At 51.6% G+C, this 27,638-nt stretch overlaps 1 protein-coding gene across 2 annotated transcripts; it reads left to right on the top strand.

Moving 5' to 3' along the window:
• The first annotated feature begins 8,067 nt into the window (after window positions 1-8,067).
• Window positions 8,068-22,427, top strand: LOC145356013 (glutathione S-transferase theta-1-like). Of its 2 annotated transcripts, none has more exons than XM_080208571.1 (5): window positions 8,068-8,212; window positions 12,503-12,590; window positions 15,925-16,075; window positions 19,804-19,980; window positions 22,139-22,427. In XM_080208571.1, the coding sequence occupies exons 1-5, from the start codon at window positions 8,101-8,103 to the stop codon at window positions 22,340-22,342; spliced, it is 732 nt and encodes a 243-aa protein (XP_080064697.1). In that variant the 5' UTR covers window positions 8,068-8,100; the 3' UTR covers window positions 22,343-22,427. The 2 variants fall into 2 exon arrangements, with proteins under 2 accessions (XP_080064697.1, XP_080064698.1); XM_080208572.1 differs by lacking the exon at window positions 8,068-8,212 and adding an exon at window positions 8,822-8,855.
• Window positions 22,428-27,638: the final 5,211 nt, after the last annotated feature.

Below are 27,638 nucleotides of genomic sequence, written 5' to 3'. Positions count from 1 at the left end.
GCGTCCAGTTCTGGTCACCGCACCACCAGAAGGACGTGGAGGCTTTGGAGAGAGTGCGGAGGAGGTTTACCAGGATGTTGCCTGGTATGGAGGGTCTTAGCTATGAGGGGAGATTGAATAGACTGGGATTGTTTCCCCTGGAAAGACGGAGAATGAGGGGAGACCTAATAGAGGTGTATAAGATTATGAAGGGTATAGACAGGGTGAACAGTGGGAAGCTATTCCCCAGGTTGGAGGTGACGGTCATGAGGGGTCACGGGCTCAAGGTGAGGGGGGGGCGAGGTATAACTCCGATATCAGAGGGACGTTTTTTACACAGAGGGGGCCTGGAATGCGCTGCCAAGTAGGGTGGTGGAGGCTGGGATGGTTTAAGACTTCCCGGGATAGTCACATGAGCAAACTGGGAATGGAAGGATACAAACGGATGGTATGGTTGGACCAATGAGCAGTGCAGGCTTGGAGGGCTGTACTCCTGTGCTGTTACTGTTTGTTGTTTCTAATAATAACTGGCTGTTTAACAGAGAGATCAAAAATGTTTTCTTAAAAATTCTTCTTCAAAATTCCTTTGTGAAAGCTGCTGCTTCCTCCACAGACGTCCCCTTATATCCCCGTCGCAGGGAGTGGGGGGGTGCCTGGGTTTACTGGAGCTGTGCCCTGCTCAATCCTGTGTGGATTGTCCCACACACGGGCCACCCAGTGAGATTCTTCAGGGCTGCAAAGTGGGCACTTGTCCCACTCTCAGTACCAGCGAGCCCATCGCTTCCCTTCAGCGCACAAAAGGTTCTGTGAGCCTGAGACTCACTCGAAAGTCTTTGCAGCTCAGAGATTTCACTCACACAGCTGTCCCGCAACTGCTGAAACTGAGCACCAGCCACTCAGAACCATCGTAAAGAGACCTCCTTGCGTTGTTTCTGCGCAGCCCCGCATCAAAGTGTGGATGTTGCAATCTTACAATCTCAACGTCACCCTAAGGAGCTGACCACCTCCCCCACCCTCCCCAGAGCCTCGCTACCCTGTATAAACCAGGCAGATTGTGAGCAAGACACAGACAGTTGAGGTGCTCTCCTCTTGTACGATCCAGGAACTCAAACTAAGCCTTGCAGACAAGACAACGTCACCTTGAGGTGCTGCCCACAGTCTCCGAGGGAGCTCTTTTCCCTTAAATTTCACATCCAAGTTTATTTTGCATTCATCACACAACAATTGAAAATAGCCTCCCTGGAGCTGTAGCCAATCCCACTTAAAAAGTTAAAGCTTACACGATGAAATTTACCAATGTCCTTCGCTACTGGGGATGAGCGGACTGTCCAGGATGGACCGCATGGCCAGAACTCACCATCTGTACTGCCCCCCCAGAGATACCACACACAACAGCACCACAGGCACCCTGGCAACCCAGGCTGGAAACAACCAGGTACACGGCCAAGGAGTCACTGTCCTGGCCCTCGATGGAAAGGGGTGTTTCATGGAAAGGGGTGTTTCCAGATGGGCATCACGCAATGCACTCAAACTGCGTCAAGCAAAGGAAACACTGTACTTACATGACAAGGGTCTTACTTTAGGGTGGCACGGTGGCACAGTGGGTTCGCACTGCTGCTTCACAGGGTCCTGGGTTCGATTCCCGGCTCGGGTCACTGTCTGTGTGTGGAGTTTGCACATTCTCCTCGTGTCTGCATGGGTTTCCTCCCACAGTCCAAAGATGTGCGGGTTAGACTGATTGGCTAAGAAATTGCCCCTTAGTGTCCAGGGATGTGTAGGTTAGAGGGGATTAGTGGGTATAATGTGTAGGGATATGGGCCTGGGTGGGATTGTGTTCGGTGCAGACTCGATGGGCTGAAGGGCCTCTTTCTGTAGGGTTCTTCTGTAGGATTTATAAGACCCTTGTCAGACCCCCCTTGGAGTACTGTGCGCAGTTCTGGTCGCCTCACTACAGGAAGGATGTGGAAGCTATTGAGAGGGTGCAGAGGAGATTTACAAGGATGTTGCCTGGATTGGGAGGCATGCCTTATGAAGATAGGTTGAGGGAGCTGGGACTCTTCTCCCTGGAGAGATGAAGGTTGAGAGGTGACCTGATAGAGGTTTATAAAATGTTGAGAGGAATAGATAGGGTGGATTCTCGGAGGCTATTTCCCAGGGCTGAAATGGTCACTACGAGAGGACACAGGTTTAAGGTGCTGGGGAGCAGGTACAGAGGAGATGTTAGGGGTAAGTTTTTCACCCAGAGGGTGGTGAGTGAGTGGAATCGGTGGTGGTGGAGGCGAACTCGCTGGGGTCTTTTCAGAGATTTCTGGATGAGTATATGGGGTTTAACGGGATTGAGGGTTATAGATAGGCCTGGTAGGTAGGGATATGATTGGCAAAACTTGTAGGCCAAAGGGCCTGTTTGTGCTGTAGTGTTCTATGAGGTCCCGGACCTCCCATGGTCACACACAACACCTTCACACTGAATGGTAAATATTTAATCTTAGTCGATCCATATTTGAACTCAACTACTTGCCAAACATGAGAAATAAAACAGTCATCGTCAAGCTTAAGAGTTACACATGGCGTCCCTCAGAGATACACATGACGGATAACACTCGCTATTTCATCTCTGCTGGATTTCAGGAGCTTTGCACACACGTGGGGCTTTGAGCAAATCACCAGCAGTCCCCCATACCCACAGAGCAACGGGCAGTTTGTGGAGAAATGTGCCCATGATCTCACACTCCCGGGACATCCACCACCACAACAGGGCTTACCCTCATCAGCACAGCCACTCTCTTCCAGGGACCACGATTCCTATCACTGGGCTGTAAGATGGATGATATTCTCTGCAACGCAGAACGAGAAACAAAACACACCGTAACCGAGATGCCCACACTCCGGCCTCAGGATTCACACTGTATGTGACCATCACCAATTCATGGTGGTGCCCCCCCCCCCCCCCCCTCCACCAATTTGCCCCCTCCCTCTCTCTACCCCTCCATCTCCCTGTCCCTCCCTCTCTCTGCCCCTCTCCTTCTCTCTGCCCCTCTCCCTCTCTCTGCCCCTCCCTCTCAACCCCTCCCTCTCCCTGTCCCTCCTCCTCTCTGTCCCTCTCCTTCTCTCTGCCCCTCTCCCTCTCTGCCCCTCTCCTTCTCTCTGCCCCTCTCCCTCTCTCTGCCCCTCCCTCTCTTTGCCCCTCCCTCTCAGCCCCCCCTCTACCCCTCCCTCTGTCCCTCCTCCTCTCTGTCCTCCCTCCCTCTCTGCCCCTCTCCCTCTCTCTGCCCCCTCCCTCTCTCTGCCCCCTCCCTCTCTCTGCCCCCTCCCTCTCTCTGCCCCCTCCCTCTCAACCCCTCCCTCTCCCTGTCCCTCTCCCTCTCTCTGTCCTTCCTCCTCTCTGTCCTCCTTCTCTCTCTGCCCCCTCCCTCTCCCTGTCCCCCTCCCTCTCCCTGTCCCTCCTCCTCTCTGTCCTCCCTCTCTCTCTGCCCCTCCATCTCTCTCTGCCCTCCACAAGGGGCAGTATTCTCTCCGTGTCACGAGGGGGCATGGCTTTAAACTAAGGGGTGGTAGTTATAGGACGGATGTCAGGGGTAGGTTCTTTACCCAGAGGGTGGTGAGGGATTGGAATGCCCTGCCTGCTGCAGTTGTAAATGCGCCTAGTTTGGGGGCGTTTAAGAGATCCGTGGATAGGTTTATGGATGATAAGGGATTGGTTTAGGTTAGTGGGTCATTGTTGTTTTTTTTTAACTGGTCGGCGCAACATCGTGGGCCGAAGGGCCTGTTCTGCGCTGTAATGTTCTATGTTCTATGTGTCTACGCTGTCAAGTCCCCTCAGTAAGTTACATTTCAGTAAGATTGCCTCTCACTTTTCTAACCACCAGTGGGTCCAGGCCCAGATTATTCAGCCTTTCCTGAGGGGACAACGCTGTCACCCCAGGGATCAGCCCAGTGAACCCTCTCTGAACGGTTTCCGATGCCAACCTCTCTCTCCCGAACCAAGGAGACCAGAGCTGTGCACAGCGTCTCAGGTGCCGTCTCATTGCAACGTAGCAAGAAATCCCTTTCCCCCCCCCTCCCCAAACTCACCCCCAGCCTCACCCCCACCTTCTCAGCGCAGTGTTGTGGGGCCTCAGTGTCAGAGGGAGCTGTCTGGGTGAATGTACAGAGCGAGGGGGACTGGGGAACATATTCTGTTTACGAGAGTCCTGATGTGGAGATGCCGGGGTTGGACTGGGGTAAACACGGTGAGAATTCTCACAACACCAGGTTAAAGTCCAACGGGTTTATTTGTAGCAAACTCCACTAGCTTTCGGAGCACTGCCCCTTCCGTCAGGTAAGCTCCGAAAGCTCGTGCTCCCAAATAAACCTGTTGGATTTTAACCTGGTTTGTGAGAGTTCTCACCGAGAGGGAGATCCAGACTTCACTCTGTCAGTAATCTCGGAAATTCCCACCCTCACATTTCCCATTCCACAATCCCACAAACACCGACTGCGGAACAGACCCTCCTTCCCGGATCACAGGCCGGGAGATTCCTCTCCCCCTCCCCCTCACTAATAGATCGAACCTGGGACCAATCGGCTCACTCACTGACAGAGATCCCACTGGGATTGGGGGAAACTGGGATGATCCACTGGTCTCAGGAACTCAGACCAGGGGTAAACCTGAGACCACCCCCCCCCCCATCCCACCCACACACATACACCCCCATCCACACACACTCCCCCTCCACCCACCCACAAACACACACACCCCCCATCCACACACACTCCCCCTCCCCCACATCCCACACACACACACACACCCCATCCACACACACTCCACCCCCACCCACACACACTCCCCCCCACTCCCATCCCACCCACACACATACACCCCCATCCGCACACACTCCCCCTCCCCCACATCCCACACACACACCCCCATCCCACCCACACACTCCCCCCCACATCCCACCCACACACTCCCCCCCACATCCCACCCACACACACACCCCCCATCCCATCCCACCCACACACACACACCCCCATCCCACCCACACACTCCCCCCCACATCCCACCCACACACACACCCCCCATCCCATCCCACCCACCCACACACACCCCCATCCCACCCACACACTCCCCCCCCACATCCCACCCACACACACTCTCCCCCCCATCCCACCCACACACACACTCCCCCCCATCCCACCCACACACACACACCCCCATCCCATCCCACCCACACACACACACACCCCCATCCCACCCACACACTCCCCCCCACATCCCACCCACACACACACTCCCCCCCACATCCCACCCACACACACACACCCCCATCCCATCCCACACACACACACACACACACCCATCCCACCCACACACACACACCCCCCCCATCCCACCCACACACACACACACACCCCCATCCCACCCACACACACACCCCCATCCCATCCCACCCACACACACACCCCCATCCCACCCACACACACACCCCCATCCCACCCACACACACACCCCCATCCCATCCCACCCACACACACACCCCCATCCCATCCCACCCACACACACACCCCCATCCCATCCCACCCACACACACACTCCCCCCCACATCCCATCCCACCCACACACACACCCCCCATCCCATCCCACCCACACACACACTACCCCATCCACACACATTCCCTCCACACACACAACTCCCCACCCACACACCCCCCATCCACACGCACTCCCCCCCAATCCACACACACTCCCCCCGACACACATTACCCCACACACACACTCCTCACCCACATGCACTCCCCACCCACCCACACTCCCTACACACACCCTACCCACACACACTCCCCACCAACACACACCCCGCCCACACATAACCCTCCACCGATACACACCCCCATCCAGATGCACATCCCCCGCCCCCCCCCCCACACACACTTCTCACCCCTACACACACTCCCCCCACACATTCCCACGTCTTCCCCACACACACCACCCACCCACATACTCCCCCCACACACAGTCCTCACCCCACTGCACACACTCCCCCACCCCTCCCCAAACACACACACTTCCCACCCCCCTCACACACTCTCCCCACTCCCCCACACACTCGCTCCCCCCTCCCCCCTCCCCCACACACTCACTCCCCACTCCACCCCACACACACACACTCCCCACTCCACCCCACACACTCGCTCCCCCCTCCCCCACACACACTCACTCCCTGCTCCCCCACACACTCACTCCCTATAATGTGTATAAATGTGGGGTCACCCACTTTGGTAGCTATTCTGGGATAATGTCCCTGCCTCGGAAACTGAGGCTCCAAATTCTGGACCCCTCTCTAAGATTTGACGGTGCGTTTATAACCGGGTCACCGTGTGATGGAAAATAAATGTTGGAGCAGATACAGAAACTGCCTGCAGCTCCAGGCGATAACCCGTGTGTAAAGGTAAATGCTGAGAGAGGGAATCAGTATCTTATGTAAACTCGAACACGCACTCCTTTCCTTGATGAATATCACTTAATTTTTGGTCTCTATTGCTACCCAGTGTTTTGCTGGGAGCTGGGGGGAGGGATTGACTTGATATAAGTGGAGTCTGCGCTGCCAATACTCGCAGTGTTGTTATTCTGCACCACCGAGAGAACAACATGGGACTGGAGCTGTACTTGGACCTGCACTCCCAGCCCTGTCGAGCTGTCTACATCTTTGCCAAGAAGAACAACATCGCGTTTGAGTTTAAACTTATTAATTTGTTAGCAGGTAAGGGGCGGTGGAATGTCGAGGCTCAGACAAGGTTCACACTTGTCTTTACCGTCTAATAATATTCAAAAGCAAAGAGGAAACTTCATTAACCCGTGGCTTTCTTAGTCTGTCCAGTGTCTGTCCGGGGAGACTGTGCCTGTCTGGGGAGAGAGTGCCAGTCTGAGGAGACTGTGTTCGTCCAGGGAGACTGTGTCTATCTGGGGGAGGCTGTGTCTGTCCGGGGAGACTGTGTTCATCCAGGGAGAGAGTGCCTGTCTGCGGAGACTGTGTCTGTGTGCGGAGACTGTGTCTGTCTGGGAGAACTGTGCCTTTTGATGTGATTTATTATTGTCACATGTATTAACATACAGTGAGACACACTCCTCACCCACAAGCACTCCCCCCCAATCCACACGCACTCCCCACCCACCCACACTCCCCACACACACTCCCCACCAACACACACCCCGCCCACACATAACCCTCCACCGATACACCCCCCCCCGCCCCCCCCACACACACTTCTCATCCCTACACACACACACTCCCCCCACACATTCCCACGCCTTCCCCACACATTCCCACGCCTTCCCCACACACACCACCCACCCACACACATACTCACCCCACACACTCCTCACCCCACTGCACACACTTCCCCCACCCCCCTCCCCCACACACTCCCCACTCCCCCACACACTCGCTCCCCGCCCCCCCACACACTCGCTCCCCGCTCCCCCCACACACTCGCTCCCCGCTCCCCCCACACACTCGCTCCCCGCTCCCCCCACACACTCGCTCCCCGCTCCCCCCACACACTCGCTCCCCGCTCCCCCCACACACTCGCTCCCCGCTCCCCCCACACACTCGCTCCCCGCTCCCCCCACACACTCGCTCCCCGCTCCCCCCACACACTCGCTCCCCGCTCCCCCCACACACTCGCTCCCCACTCCACCCCACACACACTCTCCCCGCTCCCCCACACACTCACTCCCTATAATGTGTATAAATGTGGGGTCACCCACTTTGGTAGCTATTCTGGGATAATGTCCCTGCCTCGGAAACTGAGGCTCCAAATTCTGGACCCCTCTCTAAGATTTGACGGTGCGTTTATAACCGGGTCACCGTGTGATGGAAAATAAATGTTGGAGCAGATACAGAAACTGCCTGCAGCTCCAGGCGATAACCCGTGTGTAAAGGTAAATGCTGAGAGAGGGAATCAGTATCTTATGTAAGCTCAAACACGCACTCCTTTCCTTGATGAATATCACTTAATTTTTGGTCTCTATTTCTACCCAGTGTTTTGCCGGGAAGTGGGGGGAGGGATTGACTTGATATAAGTACAGTCTGCGCTGCCAATACTCGCAGTGTTGTTATTCTGCACCACCGAGAGAACAACATGGGACTGGAGCTGTACTTGGACCTGCACTCCCAGCCCTGTCGAGCTGTCTACATCTTTGCCAAGAAGAACAACATCGCGTTTGAGTTTAAACTTATTAATTTGTTAGCAGGTAAGGGGCGGTGGAATGTCGAGGCTCAGACAAGGTTCACACTTGTCTTTGCCGTCTAATAATATTCAAAAGCAACAAGGAAACTTCATTAACCCGTGGCTTTCTTAGTCTGTCCAGGGAGACTGTGTCTGTCTGGGAGAACTGTGCCTTTTGATTTGATTTATTATTGTCACATGTATTAACATACAGCGAGAAGTATTGTTTCTTGAGCGGTATACAGACAAAGCATACCATTCATAGAGAAGGAAATGAGAGAGTGCAGAACGTAGTGTTACAGTCAGAGCGAGGGTGTAGAGAAAGATCAACTTAATGCGAGGTCGGTCCATTCAAAAGTCTGCCAGCAGCAGGGAAGAAGCTGTTCTCGAGTCGGTCGGTACAGGACCTCGCGATGGAAAAAGGAAGCCTATGTAAGGATGAGAAAACAAGGTTCAGTTGGGTCGCTTGAGGGTTACAAGGTAGTGAGGAATGAGTTAAAGAAAGGGCTTAGGAGAGCTCGGAGCGGGTGTGAAAGTCTTAGTGAGTCGGATCAAGGAAAATCCTAAGGCTTTTTACTCTCATGTGAGAAATAAAAGAATGACCAGGGTGAGGTTAGGGCCAGTCAGGGATAGTATTGGGAACTTGTGCATGGAGTCAGAAGAGATAGGTGAGACGTTGAATGAATACTTTTTTTCAGTGTTCACTAAGGAGAGGGGCCATGTTTTTGAGGATGAGCGTGAGATACAGGCTGTGCCTGTCCGGGGGGGCTGTGCCTGTCCGGGGGGGCTGTGCCTGTCCAGGCGGGGCTGTGCCTGTCCGGGGGTCATGCCTTTAAGAAATGTATTTTATATCATGTTTCTTGTAAGGGGTATGTTTAAAATTCAGCTCTATTTTACACGGTGCCAGTTTGAGAATGCAGCCTAATGATCGATTTCAGTTAGGATGTGTTTGTTTAATTTGAGTTAATGCATTGTTGTTTATTTGGTCTCTCCCTGGCGTTTCAGAATAGGGTTTTGATTAGTCCTGTGAATGGGTGGAGTTAAGCTGGTAGGGAAAACACACAGTTCTCTTTGATTCTAAAAGTCAGTTTCTGCCTGGCCCAGAAAGAAGCAAGAAGTGTCTTTCTGATTATCTCCCTCTCTCTGGAGGCTGTTGTTTGGGGCTGTCTCTCTCTCTGTCTCCCTCAAAAGGCTGTAGGATGATGACCAAGTACAAACTGTAAGCCTGTGTATTGCTAGCTGATTTTGAGGAGGAGTTTAAGTGTATAAGAGGAATATTGCTTGAATTGGAACTAATAAAGATAGGGTAGCAGTTAAGTATTGGATCTTGCATAATTAAATATTTCAATTGGTAAAAATTAAGTGAATTCACTCAACATAGTAAAACAGTTTGTTAAATAAAGTTTGTTTGCATTGTAAATATTTGCATATTCATTTTTCTCCCTCACCCTCACTCCCTTTCCTCCTGTTTCTCACCCCCCTCCCCTTTTCTCTGTCCCATCTCCCCATCTTTCTCTCTGTCTCTTTCCCTCTTTGCCTGTCTTCCTCTCTCCCTGTCTGCCGACCTCCATCCCTCTTTCCCCCCTTCCTCCCTCTTTCTCTGTCTCCCACTACGCACAAACATCACTGTCCCCCTTATCCACCCCCCCACTACCCACACACGTCACTGTCCCCCTTATCCACCCCCCCACTACCCACACACATCACTGTCCCCCTTATCCACCCCCCCCACTACCCACACACATCACTGTCCCCCTTATCCACCCCCCCACTACCCACACACATCACTGTCCCCCTTATCCACCCCTCCCCACTACCCACACACATCACTGTCCCCCTTATCCACCCCTCCCCACTACCCACACACATCACTGTCCCCCTTATCCACCCCCCCACTACCCACACACATCACTGTCCCCCTTATCCACCCCTCCCCACTACCCACACACATCACTGTCCCCCTTATCCACCCCCCCACTACCCACACACATCACTGTCCCCCTTATCCACCCCCCCCCCACTACCCACACACATCACTGTCCCCCTTATCCACCCCCCCCCCACTACCCACACACATCACTGTCCCCCTTATCCACCCCTCCCCACTACCCACACACATCACTGTCCCCCTTATCCACCCCCCCACTACCCACACACATCACTGTCCCCCTTATCCACCCCTCCCCACTACCCACACACATCACTGTCCCCCTTATCCACCCCTCCCCACTACCCACACACATCACTGTCCCCCTTATCCACCCCCCCCACTACCCACACACATCACTGTCCCCCTTATCCACCCCCCCACTACCCACACACATCACTGTCCCCCTTATCCACCCCCCCCACTACCCACACACATCACTGTCCCCCTTATCCACCCCTCCCCACTACCCACACACATCACTGTCCCCCTTATCCACCCCCCCCCACTACCCACACACATCACTGTCCCCCTTATCCACCCCCCCACTACCCACACACATCACTGTCCCCCTTATCCACCCCCCCCACTACCCACACACATCACTGTCCCCCTTATCCACCCCCCCACTACCCACACACATCACTGTCCCCCTTATCCACCCCTCCCCACTACCCACACACATCACTGTCCCCCTTATCCACCCCCCCACTACCCACACACATCACTGTCCCCCTTATCCACCCCCCCCACTACCCACACACATCACTGTCCCCCTTATCCACCCCCCGACTACCCAAACCTATCTCCACTCTTGTCCCCTCCCCCACCACCAATCTGCTATAGAGTGGCAGCATACCCCCCCCCACCCCATCCCCATGCCCCCACCAGAGATCCATCTGCCCTCCCCACCCCTGAGATACACATTACCCATGTCTGTCCTCCCACCACCCCCCCCCCTCCCCCGACAATGATCTGGCCTCACTCATCCCCCCCAAGAGAATGGTCTGGCCTCTCTGACTCAACTCCCCCTCCCCCTCCCCAGAGGAACATCTGACCTGCCTGCTCCTCCCCTCCCCACCCCACCACCACCAGACAATGATCAGACCTGCACCCCCCCCACCCCACAACCAGAGATACATCTGACCCACCCTCTCCTCCTCCCGCCTAACCAGATCTGACCTCACTCCTCCCCCCAGCACCCCCCCCCCATCCTCTCCCTCCCCCAGCACCCCTCCCCCACCCCTCCCCCCAGAGAATGGTCTGGCCTCAATCACCACCCACCCCCTCCCCAGGGGAACATCTGACCTGCCTCCTCCTCCCCTCCCCACCAGACAACGATCACCCCCCCCCTCCTTGTCCCTGCCCCCACCCCCAGCCAGAGATACATCTGACCCGCCCCCTCCTCCTTCCCCCCGCAACCAGACAACAATCTGACCTCACTCCCTCCCCCTCTGACCCCCCCAACCAGAGAATTACCTGACCACCCCCCAGAGAATTATCTGACCCCCCCCCGAACATTATCTGATCCCCCTCCTTCCCCCCCAGAGAATTATCTGACCCCCCCTTCCCCCTCACCCAGAGAATGATCTGACCCCTCCCCCCCGGGATCGGAGTCCGGGATCCGGTGGAAGTTTGGAACTCGCCTCTCCAGCAGCTGGAGCTCCCGATTCAGACTTTTATTCAGTGGGTTCATTCCGGGGGGATTCCGGATCGGAGAACACAGCGGGGGTACAGGGGGGAAATGCTGATAAAGCTGGGGGGGGGGGTGGTGGAGTTCATTCATTCAATTTAAACACATGTAAATACATTTCAATCACCGCTGTGCCCGGTTTGGGGGTGAATCGGATCGCCGCCATTCCCGGGTTTCGGTAAAGTGTCCGTCTGTACGGACACGGATCCCAGTAATGGTCTCACACCCGACTTCACCACATTTCTGCACCCAGATGCAATGGTAAAATAGGGCCCTCCCTCGCTCCATTTTTCTGTCCCTCTGCCTCACTCTTTCTCTCCCTCTCTCCATCTCTTTCTCCATCTCTCCCTCTCCCCATCATTCCATCTCTCCCTTCCTCCCTGTCTCCATCTTTCCCTTTCTCCTCTGTCCACTCTCCCTCTCTTCATCTCTCTCCATCACTCCATCTCTCCCTCTCTTCCTCCCTCCCTCTCTCCATCATTCCATCTCTCCCTCTGTCCCTCCCACCCTCTCTCCATCATTCCATCTCCCCTTCTCTCTATCTCTCCCTCTCTCCATCTGTCTCTCTCTCCCTCTGTCCACTCTCCCTCTCCCTCTGTCCACTCTCCCTCCCTCCCTGTCTCCACTCCTCATTGTGTGATGTGATAGCTGCCCAGTGTGAGGTTCTGTTCCTGATCTTCTTGTCTGCTCTGCAGGTGAACAGTTCAATGAGGAATTTGTAAAGGTGAATCCCCTGCGACTGGTACCAACGATAAAGGATGGAGACTTTGCGCTGGGCGAGAGGTGAGAATGTGTTTCTAATCCCGAACTCGAAACACATCCTGTGCTGGTGAGGGGATTGTGGCTGGTGAGTTAGAGAGAGCAGTATTTTACTGTTAATCGATGAAGGTTGTCGAATCAGAGGAAGTGAAACTACTTTGAGCAGACGGGAAGTCTGAGAAAGAATCTCCCCAGTGCTTTGCAGAATGTTAGGACATCCCAAAGCAACTAGTGGAGAGCGCGGCACAGTAGCACAGTGGGTTAGCACTGCTGCCTCACAGCGCCAGGGACCTGGGTTCGATTCCCGGCTCGGGTCACTGTCTGTGTAGAGTTTGCACATTCTCCTCATGTCTGCGTGGGTTTCCTCCGGGTGCTCCGGTTTCCTCCCACAGTCCAAAGATGTGTAGGTCAGGTGGATTGGCCACGCTATATTACCCTTTGTGTCAGGGGGACTAGCTAGGGTAAATGCATGGGGGTATGGGGATAGGGCCTGGGTAGGATTGTAAGTTGCTGCAGACTCGATGGGCTGAATGGCCCCCTTCTGCACTATAGGTAGAGTCACAGTTGTAACGTAGGAATGGTGGCATTGAATCTGTACACAGCAAGATCCCAGAAATTCAGTGAGAGAAATGATTGGGTCATTTGGACCATGACCTGGGGGTCCTTGTGCACGAGTCGCAAAAACCCAGTCTGCAGGTGATCAAGGAGGCGAATGGGATGTTGGCCTTTACGGTGAGGGGGATAGAATATAAAAGCAGGGAGGTCTTGCTGCAACTGTACAGGGCATTGGGTGAGGCCGCAGCTGGAGTACTGTGTGCAGTTTTGGTCGCCGCACTTGCGGAAGGATATTTTGGCCTTGGAGGGAGTGCAGAGGAGGTTCACTAGGCTGATACCGGAGATGAGGGGGTTGGACTATGAAGAGAGATTAAATAGACTGGGTCTGTACTCGTTGGAGTTTAGAAGGATGAGGGGGGATCTTATGAGATGTATAAGATAATGAATGGGATGGATAGGGTAGAGGTAGAGAGATTCTTCCCGCTTAGAAAGGACAGCAGGACTAGAGTGAACAGCCTCAAGGTAAGGGGGGGGGCAGTTTAGAACGGAGTTGAGGAGGAACTTCTTCACTCAAAGGGTGGTGAATCTCTGGAATTCTCTGCCCGTTGAAGTGGTGGAGGCTACCTCGCTAAATATATTTAAGTCACGGGTAGATAGGTTTCTGATAGACAGGGAATTAAGGGTTATGGGGAGAAAGCAGGAATGTGGAACTGATCCACTTCAGATCAGCCATGATTTTATTGAATGGCGGGGCAGGCTTGAAGGGCGAGATGGCCTACTCCTGCTCCTATTTCTTATGTTCTTATGTTTTAATGATGTTGGATAATTATTGGCCAAGAAACCAGGTGGGACTTCCCTGTTCCTTCTCAGAGAACTCCAACCGAACCTGTTACACCCACCCAGAGAGCAGGCAGGATCTTCATAAACTGACTTAACTTAGAACATAGAACACTACAGCACAAACAGGCCCTTCGGCCCACAAGTTGCACCGATCATATCCCTACCTACCAGGCCTATCTATAACCCTCAATCCCATTAAATCCCATGCATTCATCCAGAAGTCTCTTAAAAGACCCCAGCGAGTTCGCCTCTACCACTACCGACGGCAGCCGATTCCACTCACTCACCACCCTCTGAGTGAAAAACTTACCCCTAACATCTCCTCTGTACCTGCTCCCCAGCACCTTAAACCTGTGTCCTCTCGTAGCGACCATTTCAGCCCTGGGAAATAGCCTCCGAGAATCCACCCTATCTATACCTCTCAACATTTTATAAACCTCTATCAGGTCGCCTCTCAACCTTCGTCTCTCCAGGGAGAAGAGTCCCAGCTCCCTCAACCTATCCTCATAAGGCATGCCTCCCAATCCAGGCAACATCCTTGTAAATCTCCTCTGCACCCTCTCAATAGCTTCCACATCCTTCGTGTAGTGAGGCGACCAGAACTGCGCACAGTACTCCAAGGGGGCCTGACAAGGGTCTTATAAAGTTGCAGCATTACCTCCTGACCCCTAAACTCAATCCCTCGATTAATGAAGGCCAGTACACCATATGCCTTCTTGACCACATCCTCCACCTGCGAGGCTGATTTAAGAGTCCTATGGACCCGGACCCCAAGATGCTTCTGATCCTCATCACTGCTAAGACTCCTACCCTTGATATTGTACTCCTTCATCCCATTGGTCCTGCCAAAATGGACCACTACACATTTATCAGAGTTGAAATCCATCTGCCACTTCTCCACCCAGTCTTACATCCTATCCACCCACTTCATAGAAACCCTACAGTGCAGAAAGAGGCTCTTCAGACCACCGTGTCTGCACCGAACACAATCCCACCCAGGCCCTATCCCCATATCCCTGCATATTATACCCACTAATCCCTCTAACCTACACATCCCTGGATACTAAGGGGAAATTTCTTAGCACGGCCAATCAACCTAACCCGCACATCTTTGGACTGTGGGAGGAAACCCATGCAGACACGAGGAGAATGTGCAAACTCCACACACAGACAGTGATCCGAGCCGGGAATCGAACCCAGGACCCTGGAGCTGTGAAGCAGCAATGCTAACCCACTGTGCTACCGCGCTGCTTGTTTCATGTTCCATCAGAATGAAGGAGGTCAGAGTCTAGTGAGTTTGTGTTGGGGGAGGATATACCAGCTTGGCGCCAGGGGTCAGTTCTGTCGAGAATCTCCAGCAGATTTCTCCTTCGAAAGATCGGGGGGGAGATTAGAAATCAGTGGACTGGGGTTAAGGGATGTGTGGTGTGCTTTGGGCCACTTGGCATCGAGGGAAATCTGCAGAAAATCCCCACATGGACATTTTATAAAGTAGATTTTTACTCCATGCTTGAAGTTACAGAGTCAATGCTCAGAATGGACTGAGCAAACCCAAATCCATTCCCTGCCTGCTCCAAAAATCAAACTCAAAATCCAACTGAATCCAATTCATTATCCCCACATGAGAAACAAACCTGATCCAAGCTGACAGGATGAGACATTGCACCCCCATCCTGGGCTCAATCTGACTCCCAATCGAGCCCAAGGGTCATTGTTGAAAGTTTTCCGTCCACCCGTAGCCTGTGAGAGAAACAAGGTCAGAGTGAAGAGCAAACTCAGCACGGTGCAGCTGCAGGAAGAGGGGCAGAGAGAGTGACCCTGAGAGATGCTCACGTAGAGAGTGACACTGATAGAGGGAGACTCTGACAGAGACTGAGGGTCTCTGACGGGCAGGGAGAGTCCCTCACGGGGAGGGACCGAGAGTGGTATTAATCGAGAATGACTCTAACCCTCTCTTTCACAGTGTGGCCATTCTGAAATACCTGGCGAGTAAATACCAGACTCCTGACCACTGGTACCCGGCTGACCTACAGAAACGGGCTCGAGTAGATGAATACCTGTCCTGGCAGCACACAAGCATTCGCCCTCGGGCAGCCAGGATTTTCGTGTTCAGGGTAAAGCCAACAATTTTTCCTGATTTTCTAAGAAAGGGTCGACACAATTCTCATTCTCCAAGCTGCCGGATTCACATCCCCCTCTCAGGAATCATTCCCGACACTCCATTTCTCCTGGGAATGACACTATAGTACCATGCAAAGCCAGGTGACCACCAAGTAGATGAATGAATGAGTGGTTTATGAAGGTTAGTAACTCTGTGCAGTGAGTGATGTAAAGGTCCCCTCGTGTATCCAATGCTCCCAGATTCCGAACTGGCGAAGGAAACCTGTGCACAATCCCAGGGTTTGCACATTCTGGCCAAAAACTTGCTCCTTAAAGAAGCACGCTACCCCATCCCTCCCCGTTTAAACTCCTATTTAATACATTTCAATAACAATTGAACTATTTACAATATTATATCACAAATGGATCTCAAATCTAGTCCCTCATAAGAGGAGTTGACCTGGAGGCTTCCTGATCATTTGTGAGTGTTGTAATTCACTAGTATTATAATAGTGGTTGCTATATTGATTTTTTTATGTTTTAGGGGACTGTTTTAAAGTTCAGCTTTTCACAGGCAGTCAGTGTGTTTGGAGGGAATACAGCTAAGATGCTGGGAAAGCAGGATAATTACTCATTTTAGCCAGACTTAGGAAAGAGCTAATGGGCTATTGTTTACAAAAAGAAAAGGTCCCTGGGGTTTTTAAATAAAGCAAAGGAAGGTGGGTCTTGGTATGCAGGATCATGTGATAATGGGGGTTAATGGGAGTCACTGGATATGTGACAGAGAAAAACAGCTTCTGATTCTGGTTGGGGTTTGATTAAAGACAGAGATCTGCAAGCTGCTCTGAAACCCAAAACCTCTCTGAAAACTTCAAGACTGACTACGCCCCTTATAACAAGTACATTTGTGGTTGCTGACTGTATTTAAAGTGGTTTTGAGTCCATAAGAAGTATGTTTCTCATTTGGAAATGAAACAGTGATAAGTTAGAAACTAGACTTGTTTCTTTTCACGTTTAAATCTTGTTCAAGCAAGTAATAGTTAAGATGCTTCATTTGTTAGAGTTAAACTGTGTTATTACATAAAGTTTGTTTTACTATTAATTTGGAATTACTCCTGGAGTAAAGCATCCTCTCTTCACATTTATACCAAAACAGAACAATAGTTGGTGTTAAGCCTGGTTCCACTATATACCTTGGGGTTCAGGTCCAGGACCCGAACACTAGCAGCTGTTCTGACAGTCAGTTAACTCCAGTTTGAACTCAGTGGGTGAATGCTCGACCTGTGAAGGTGCGTCAGTGCAGAGAACCTCTCTAATTCCCACTGGAACATTACTTGGCCCTTCCTGGCAGTAGCATTATATCATCTGGAGCAATCTGACTGACTGGAATATTGGGGGGGGCTGATTCCGTGTGTGATTCTCTCCTACATAAGAAATAGGAGCAGGAGTCGGCCATCTAGCCCTTCGAGCCTGCCCTGCCATTCAATAAGATCATGGCTGATCTGAAGTGGATCAGTTCCACTTTCCCGCTTTCTCCCCATAACCCTTAATCCCCGTCTATCAGAAACCTATCTACCCATGACTTAAATATATTCAGCGAGGTAGCCTCCACCACTTCAATGGGCAGAGAATTCCAGAGACTCACCACCCTTTGAGTGAAGAAGTTCCTCCTCAACTCTGTTCTAAACTGTCCCCCCCTTATCTTGAGGCTGTGCCCTCTAGTTCTGCTGTCCTTTCTAAGCGAGAAGAATCTCTCTACCTCTACCCTATCCATCCCCTTCATTATCTTATACGTCTCTATAAGATCCCCCCCCTCATCCTTCTAAACTCCAACGAGTACAGACCCAGTCTATTCAATCTCTCTTCATAGTCCAACCCCCTCATCTCCGGTATCAGCCTAGTGAACCTCCTCTGCACTCCCTCCAAGGCCAAAATATCCTTGCGCAAGTGCGGCGACCAAAACTGCACACAGTACTCCAGCTGTGGCCTCACCAGTGCCCTGTACAGTTGCAGAAAGACCTCCTTCTCGAATGGTCCATGTATTTCTTTACCCATTTCCCTTGGAAACCTATTTCCTGTTCTGGTTACGACTGTTCCATGGATCCAATTTAGACCGGTGCTCCTTATATATACCAAGTCTTCCCCTCAAATGTCCTCTCTGCGTTGAGTCGTTATTCTTCTCCTGTTTCACCTCCACGCTTCAGAAATATGTGACCCAATCTTGTTCCCTCAGTACCTGGGCAGGTGTAAATCTGTGGTGACATGAGTAACACCCCAGGCGATCAGCAAATGGGCCAGTTTGGTTTGTAGAGAGGCTGATGACTGTTTTGTGATGGTTTTGAACGTTTGCACAGCTCTCTCAGCCAGCCCGTTCGAAGGAGGTTCAAAGAAACAACCCATCAGGTTGTTTAAACAAGAAGATAATCCTTGTGTTAACTTTCTGTTTTGTGCACCCGGGATTAACATTTAACATTAAATTAACATTTAGGAAAAACTTGGATGGGTTGATGGATGAGAGGGAGTGTGGAGGGATATGGTCCGGGTGCAGGTCAGTGGGACGCGGCAGAAAAATGGTTCAGCACAGACAGGAAGGGCCAAGAGGACCTGTTTCTGAGCTGTAATGTTCTATGGTTCGATGGGATAACAAAGAACAACAAACAGTAACAGCACAGGAAACAGGCCCTTCAGCCCTCCAAGCCTGCACTGCTCATTGGTCCAACCATACCATCCATTTGTATCCCTCCATTCCCAGTTTGCTCCTGTGACTATCCCGGGAAGTCTTAAACCATCCCAGCCTCCACCACCCCACTTGGCAGCACATTCCAGGCCCCCTCTGTGTAAAAAACGTCCCTCTGATATCGGAGTTATACCTCGCCCCCCCCCCCTCGAGCCCGTGACCCCTCGTACCGTCACCTCCAACCTGGGGAATAGCTTCCCACTGTTCACCCTGTCTATACCCTTCATAATCTTAAACACCTCTATTAGGTCTCCCCTCATTCTCCGTCTCTCCAGGGAGAACAGCCCCGGTTAACCCAATCTGCCTCCAACTGTGGCTGGAGATTTGGGAAAGTGATTCCTTTGTCCTTTGGTGTGCCGACTGCTGCTGTGTCATCACCTTCCTCATCACTCTATCACTACTGTTAGCAAACGTCCAGCTGGGGGATATTTACTGAGCGGAGCTTTCCCCGGGGGCGGGGGGAGGGGGAGGGGTTGTTAACTGGAGGGGGTCACAATGTCCACATTGGGGGGAGTGAACATTTCCTGGAGGAATATTTACTGGGGGCACAGGCCCAGATGTTTATTCAATAGAGGGAATGGTTACGGGGGAGGGAGGGGGATGTTTACTGGGGGGAGGGGGACGTTTATTGGGGGAGGGGGAGAATGTCTATTGGGGGGGAGAATGTCTATTGGGGGGGTAATATTTTTTCGATGTTGAGACCACCGTAAGTGAGATAGGAAGATTAGGCCAGGGAGAGTGACACCCACCCACCCCCACACCCCCACACACACACACCCCCACACACACACCCCCACATACACCCCCACACACACAGAGAGTCGAGGGATATCTTTACCAGTTAGATTCTGACGCTTGCGAAATGTGAATGAGTTTGAAGGTTCACTGAACACAATTCTAATTTCTGAGTTGAGTCTCCTGGTGTCTGGAGGTTCCTCAGGGCCGTGTCTTACCTCCTGTGGGAGCACCTTGTTCTGCTGACCTCTCCTCCTGTGTTTATCCCAGGGTCTATTGCCGGCTTTAACCGGACAGCCAATTCCCAAGGACAGAATGGACGAGGCGCTGGAGGATCTGCAGAAAACACTCCAGACCTTCGAGGAGAAGTTCCTCCAGGACAAACCGTACATTGTGGGTCAGGAAGTGTCTCTGGCGGACCTGGTTGCTCTCGTCGATCTGATGCAGGTGAGCAAATTGGAATGATATTTCCAACCAACAGAGCGAGTCCGCAGTCCCACAAAGACACCCAACTGGAGCCAGAGAAATCGGGTGAAACACTTGCTCCTCAGATTGCCTCTTTTTCATTATCCTGGGGGCCACCCGTCATTGTTCAATGGGCAAGAGACACAGTGAGATCACTCAGTGGGTGCCCATTGCCTATTTGACCGTGATGGACTCTCCTTTCCCGACCCCTGAGATCGACATTCCCAGCTCAGCTTCCGGGTCAACCATGGAAAGTGACAGATTTTCCTTTCCCATTCCACAGTCGGGATTTAAGGATCATTCCTCGCTCACTCCGTCCCTCGCTCGCTCCCGTCCCTCGCTCCCATTCCTCCCTTGCTCACTCTCAGTCCATTAGTGAAATGTTCTGACTATGTTCGGAGTTGTGGATTTGAACAAAAAGAGAAAAGGGATGTGCTTTGCAAACACAGATTTAAGGAGGAGCTGTGACTTTGTACAGAGCAGAAACTGAGACTAAAATCAGCTCGTGAAACACCCCAATGCCATCACCATCAAATCATGTGACCAGCTCTTAAAGCAATAGTGCGACTATTTAAATATATAGCAGAGGAATACTTCTCACTGAACATTGCTGTGAGGTTGTCACTTTTAACATTTAAGTAAAACTTGGATGGGTTTATGGATGAGAGGGGTGTGGAGGGATATGGTCCAGATGCAGATCAGTGGGACTGGGCAGAAGAATGGTTCAGTACAGACAAGAAGGGCCTGTTTCCGAGCTGTAATGTTCTATGTTTGTGGCAAGGAGTCAGCAGTGTATATTTATTATTTTATTCATTCATGGAGCTTAGGCATCGCTGGCTAGGCCAACATTTATTGCCCATCTCTAAGAGTCAACCAGGTTGCTGTGGCTCTGAGTCCCATGTAGGCCAGACCGGGTAAGGACAGCAGATTTCCTGCCCTAAAGTGAACCAGATGGGTTTTTCTGACAATCGACAAGTGTCATCAGTAGATTCTTAATTCCTGATTTTTCCTGAATTCAAATGTAAGTTTATTTATTAGTGTCACAAATCGGCTTACATTAACACCGCAATTAAGTTACTGGGAAAATCCTCTAGTGATCACAATCCTGTTTGGGTACATTGAGGGAAAATTTAACATGGCCAATTTAACCAGCACATCTCCTGGAGGAAACCGGAGGAAACCATAAGAACATAAGAAATAGGAGCAGGAGTAGGCCATCCAGCCCTTCGAGCCTGCCCTGCCATTCAATAAGATCATCTCTCTACCTCTACCCTGTCCATCCCCTTCATTATCTTATACGTCTCTATAAGATCCCCCCTCATCCTTCTAAACTCCAACGAGTACAGACCCAGTCTATTCAGTCTCTCTTCATAGTCCAACCCCCTCATCTCCGGTATCAGCCTAGTGAACCTCCTCTGCACTCCCTCCAAGGCCAAAATATCCTTGCGCAAGTGCGGCGACCAAAACTGCACAGAGTACTCCAGCTGCGGCCTCACCAGTGCCCTGTACAGCTGCAGCAAGACCTCCCTGCTTTTATATTCTATCCCCCTCGCCATAAAGTCCAGCATCCCATTCGCCTTCCTGACCACCTGCTGCACCTGCAGGCTGGGTTTTTGTGACTCATGCACAAGGACCCCCAGGTCCCTCTGCACCGTAGCACGTTGCAGCTTTTTGTCTTTTAAATAGTAACCCCTCCTACTATTATTTCTACCAAAGTGGATAACCTCACACTTGCTAACATTGTACTCCATCTGCCAGGTCCTCGCCCTCCCGCCCAGCCTATCCAGATCCCTCTGCAGACTCTCCACACCCTCCGCACAATTTGCTTTTCCACTTATCTTCGAGTCATCAGCAAATTTTGTCACCCTACACTCAGCCCCCTCCTCCAGATCATCTATATAAATGGTAAATAGCTGAGGCCCCAGCACCGACCCCTGGGGCACCCCACTAGTCACCAACCGCCAATCCGAACAGCACCCATTGACCCCCACTCTCTGCCTCCTATTAGACAACCAATCCTCTATCCACACTAACACCCTACCCCCAACTCCATGCCCCCTGACCTTCTGAAGCGACACATGGATGAGAAACAGGAGCGGCTAAGATCTCTCACCTTTAATCTCTTGTTCTTCCTCTGCAGCCACTGGGGGCTGGATTTGACCCCTTGGAAGGCCGACCCAAACTTGTCGCGTGGCACGAGCGGGTCAAGGGTGCCGTGGGCAAGGAGTTATTCGATGAGGCCCACGAGGTGATAATGAAGGTTAAAGATTCGATAAGTACTTTCGACACGAAAACTCCTACAATGCAGCAACTTGCAAAAAACCTGCAGAAAGCCTTCAGATAAAGGGCTGAGTTAAAAGTCTTAGTGTCAGCAGCTTGGTCGAGTGGTTTCTAACATCTACCATCAAATAAACTACCAGAAATGAGAACCCCCAGCTCCTGTTTTTCATTATTTCTCTGAAGGCTGTTGCTAAGGTGAGCGACCTGAACCACCGGCCTACTGTTCAGTTGACGCTAAGATTGGTGGCACATTGGGCAGTGAAGAAAGTTATCTCCAACAGGATCTCGATCGATTGGGCCAGTGGACTATCGAACGGCAGATGGAGTTTAATTTAGACAAACGTGATGCATTTTGATAGATTGAACCGTAATATAGGAGCAGGAGTAGGCCTTCGAGCCTGCCCCACCATTCAATAAGATCATGGCTGATCCGAAAGTGGATCAGTTCCACTTACCCGCCTGCTCCCTATAACCCTTATCGATCGGAAATCTATCTATTTAAACATATTCAATGCGATAGCCCCAAACTGAACTTGGTCAACTCAGGGGGCAAGTGATACAAAGAACAAAAACAGCCTGGGAAACAGGCCCTTCGGCCCAACGAGCCCGCGCCGCCATCTTAACATTACCAATCCCCCCTCCACCCATGACCCTTATCTATGCTTACGGCATTCCACATGGAGGGAAAACTAATGCTGGGAGTCTTTCTTGAATCTAAATCCGATAGCTTCCTTTCAGGAAATAATATTTTTGGGATTGAGCCTGGGGTGTTTTCACTCTCTAGATGTGAGTGGTGCCAGTAGCACCAATGTTTATTGCCCCCCACTCACAAAATTCCCCTTAAAAAGATGTTTGTGAGCCACCTCTGTGCATACAACTCAGCGGCTTGCTCCGTCATTCCCGAGGGCAGGGAAAGGTCAGTGCTGTGATCCGGAGTCTACCTGGGCCAGGCTGGGTTCAAGGCCGAGCGGAGAGAGATCACAAGCGTGGGAAATAGGGAGGAATAAGAAGAGAGGACAGAGAGTGAAAGGGGAGAGAGAGAATGAGAATGGGGTGCAGGAGGGACAAGCACGGGTAGAGAGCCAAAGAGTAAATGAGCTTTACGCAACAAATCTCCTCTTCCGCGGGGGTCAAACTGCTCTTTACAGAATCCCTACAGCACAGCAGGAGGTCAGTTGGCCCATTGCATCTGCTCCAACCTCAATCCCACCCAGGCACTTTTCCCAAAACTATTTTCCCTGGAGAGACGAAGGATGAGAGGCGACCTGATAGAGGTTTATAAGATGTTGAGAGGAATAGATAGGGTGGATTCTCGGAGGCTATTTCCCAGGGCTGAAATGGTCACTACGAGAGGACACAGGTTTAAGGTGCTGGGGAGCAGGTACAGAGGAGATGTCAGGGGTAAGTTTTTCACTCAGAGGGTGGTGAGTGAGTGGAATCGGCTGCCGTCGGTGGTGGAGGCGAATTCGCTGGGGTCTTTTAAGAGACTTCTGGATGAGTATATGGGATCTAATGGGATTGGGAGTTACAGATAGACCTGGTAGGTATGGATATGAGCAGCGCAACTTGTGGGCTGAAGGGCCTGTTTGTGCTGTAGTGTTCTATGTTCTATATTTACGCTGCTAATCCCCCCGACACTAGGGGCAATTTAGCACGGCCAATCCACCTAACCCACACACCTTTGGAGCGTGGGAGGAAACTGGACCGCCTGGAGGAAACCCACGCAGACATGGGGAGAATGTGTAAACTCCACCCATTGAAATTGAACCTGGGTCCCCGGCGCTGTGAGGCGGCAGTGCCAACCACTGTGCCACACTCACACTGAAAGGTGTTTCTTACCGTTGGTGGCCAGGATACGAGATTGGAGGATACGGCTGTGAGCTTTGCTCTGTCACACCTCATTCACCTTTCACAATTCTGTAGGTCATTACACAAGCTCGGGAGAGTTTGGCAGAGATTCAGACTCAGAGGGTTGGGTTTGGCTGAGGAGGTGAACGTGGGCATTGCTGCAGTGTGTTCTGTGAGGCATGTCCACTGCTGACACAGGCACCCGGCACTCGATTTTCACCCACTAACTTTACTCTTTGAGTAAAGAACCTACCCCTCACATCTGTTAATGTTTAAAAAAAGCCAACTTTAAGGGCGTTCAAATGGTCAGTGGATAGGGATATAGATACCATAGGAATAGTTTAGGTTAGAGGGTCATTAGATTGGTTCCACTGGTCGGTGCAACACCGAGGGCCGAATGGCCTGGACTGTGCTGTAATGTTCTGTGTTCTATCTCATGCCCCTCGCACCTTAAACCTGTGAATTGACAGTTGAGCTTTCGAGAATTTGCTGGATCGGGATTTCCTCTGCTGTTTTCACCCTGTCTCGGATATGTGCTTGTTCTCACAGGAGCTGTGCTCTGTGTTCTTCACCCAAGAGTCAATGTTAACTTGAAAGTCCCACAGTGAAATCTTCAGAGTTTCCTTAGAGCTTTTCCTCTGGCCAGGACACTCACACTCGCCGACTCACACACACACACTCACTCACTCACCCTCACACACACATACACTCACACACACTCACCAACTCACACACTCACTCACTCACCCTCACACATACACTCACCAACTCACACACTCACTCACACACACACACTCACTCACTCACTCATACTCACCGACTCTCACTGTCACACACAGTCACACACACACACACAGTCTCACACACGCACACACACCAACTCTCACACACACACTCACTCACACACACAGTCACACACACTCACATACTCACACAGACACACACGCACACTGTCTTACACACTCACACACACTGTCTCACACACTCACATACATACACACACACACACTCACCGACAGACACACTCACACTGTCTCAAACGCACACACACACACTCACCGACACACATGAGAACATAAGAAATAGGAGCAGGAGTAGGCCATCTAGCCCTTCGAGCCTGCCCCGCCATTCAATAAGATCATGGCTGATCTGTCGTGGCTCAGTTCCACATTCCCGCCCTCTCCCCATAACCCTTAATCCCCTCGCTTATCAAAAACCCATCAACCCTCGTCTTAAAAATATTTAGCGAGGCAGCCTCCACCACTTCAACGGGCAGAGAATTCCAGAGATTCACCATCCTTTGAGTGAAGAAGTTCCTCCTCAACTCCGTTCTAAACCACCCCACCTTTATCTCGAGGCTGTGCCCCCTAGTCCTACTGTCCTTTCTGAGCGGGAAGAGTCTCTCCACCTCTATCCTATCCATCCCATTCATCATCTTATACGTCTCAATGAGATCTCCCCTCATTCTTCTAAACTCTAACGAGTACAAGCCTAGTTTATTCAGCCTCTCCTCATAGCTCAACCCCCTCAACTCCGGTATCAGCCTAGTAAACCTCCTCTGCACTCCCTCCAAGGCCAAAATATCCTTGCGTAAGTGCGGCGACCAAAACTGCACACAGTACTCCAGCTGCGGCCTCACCAGTGCCCTATACAGCTGCAGCAAGACCTCCCTACTTTTATATTCAATCCCCCTCGCTATGAAGGCCAGCATCCCATTCGCCTTCCTGACCACCTGCTGCACCTGCAGGCTGGGTTTTTGCGACTCATGCACAAGGACCCCGAGGTCCCTCTGCACCATCGCCTGCTGCAGTTTTTCGCCACGTAAGTAATAATCCTTCCTACCATTATTCCTACCAAAGTGGACCACCTTGCACTTGCCAACATTAAATTCCATTTGCCATTTCCTGGCCCATTCGCCCAGCCTATCTAGATCCTTCTGCAGACTCTCCACACCCTCCGCACAATTTGCCATTCCACCAATCTTGGTGTCATCAGCAAATTTCGACACCATACACTCGGTTCCCTCCTCCAGATCATCTATATAAATGGTAAAAAGCTGAGGCCCCAGCACCGACCCCTGGGGCACTCCACTAGTCACCAACCGCCAATCCGAACAGCACCCATTGACCCCCACTCTCTGCCTCCTATTTGACAACCAATCCTCTATCCACGCTAACACCCTACCCCCAACTCCATGCCCCCTGACCTTCTGCAATAACCTCCTGTGAGGCACCTTGTCAAACGCCTTCTGAAAATCAAGAAAGACCACATCTACTGGCTCTCCTCTATCCACCGCCCTAGACACATCCTCATAGAACTCCAATAAATTCGTCAGACACGACTTCCCCTTAACGAAACCGTGCTGCGTCTGCTCTATCAAGCAATTCCCCTCAAGATGCCTCGCTATTTTCTCCTTGATGACGGATTCTAACATTTTACCTACAACAGACGTTAAACTAACCGGCCCATAATTCCCCGCCTTTTGCCTGGCACCCTTCTTAAACAACGGCGTAACATTAGCTGCTTTCCAATCTTCCGGCACTTCCCCGGAATCCAGCGACGTTTGGAAAATAACCACCAAGGCATCCACTATCACCTCCGCCATTTCTTTCAGAACCCTCGGATGCATTCCATCCGGTCCTGGGGACTTGTCCACAATCAGTCCCTCCAGTCTGTCGAGCACCACCTCTCTAGTAACAGTAATGTCATTAAGACCCTCCATTCCTACCATCTTTCCATCTCTAACACCCGGCAAATTATTCACGCCTTCCTCCGTGAAGACAGAAACAAAAAAGTTATTCAAGGCCTCAGCCATATCCCCATCCCCTACCACTAAGTCCCCCCTCTCATCCTCTAAGGGACCAACGTTCACCCTAGCCAGCCTCTTCCTTTTTATATATTTATAAAAACTCTCACTATCCTTGTTTAGATTAAGCGCTAGCCCAGCTTCATAGTTTCTCCTACCCTTCTTTATCAACTTTTTTGTCATTCTTTGTTGACATTTAAACCCCCGCGCGCTCTCTCCCCACTCCCCCCCACACTCTCTCCCCGCTCCCCCCCGCGCTCACTCCCCCCTCCCCCCCACGCTCACTCCCCACTCCCCCCCACACACTCACTCCCTGCTCCCCCACACACACACTCTCCCCACTCCCCCACACACTCACTCCCTATAATGTGTATAAATGTGGGGTCACCCACTTTGGTAGCTATTCTGGGATAATGTCCCTGCCTCGGAAACTGAGGCTCCAAATTCTGGACCCCTCTCTAAGATTTGACGGTGCGTTTATAACCGGGTCACCGTGTGATGGAAAATAAATGTTGGAGCAGATACAGAAACTGCCTGCAGCTCCAGGCGATAACCCGTGTGTAAAGGTAAATGCTGAGAGAGGGAATCAGTATCTTATGTAAACTCGAACACGCACTCCTTTCCTTGATGAATATCACTTGATCTTTGGTCTCTATTTCTACCCAGTGTTTTGCCGGGAAGTGGGGGGAGGGATTGACTTGATATA

This window comes from Carcharhinus amblyrhynchos, chromosome 20 (genome assembly GCF_965287045.1).
Source record: "Carcharhinus amblyrhynchos chromosome 20, sCarAmb.v2.hapA, whole genome shotgun sequence".
Classification (NCBI taxonomy): domain Eukaryota; kingdom Metazoa; phylum Chordata; class Chondrichthyes; order Carcharhiniformes; family Carcharhinidae; genus Carcharhinus; species Carcharhinus amblyrhynchos.
Note: the sequence above shows the minus strand (reverse complement) of the source record. Positions and strands in the feature narration are given on the sequence as shown.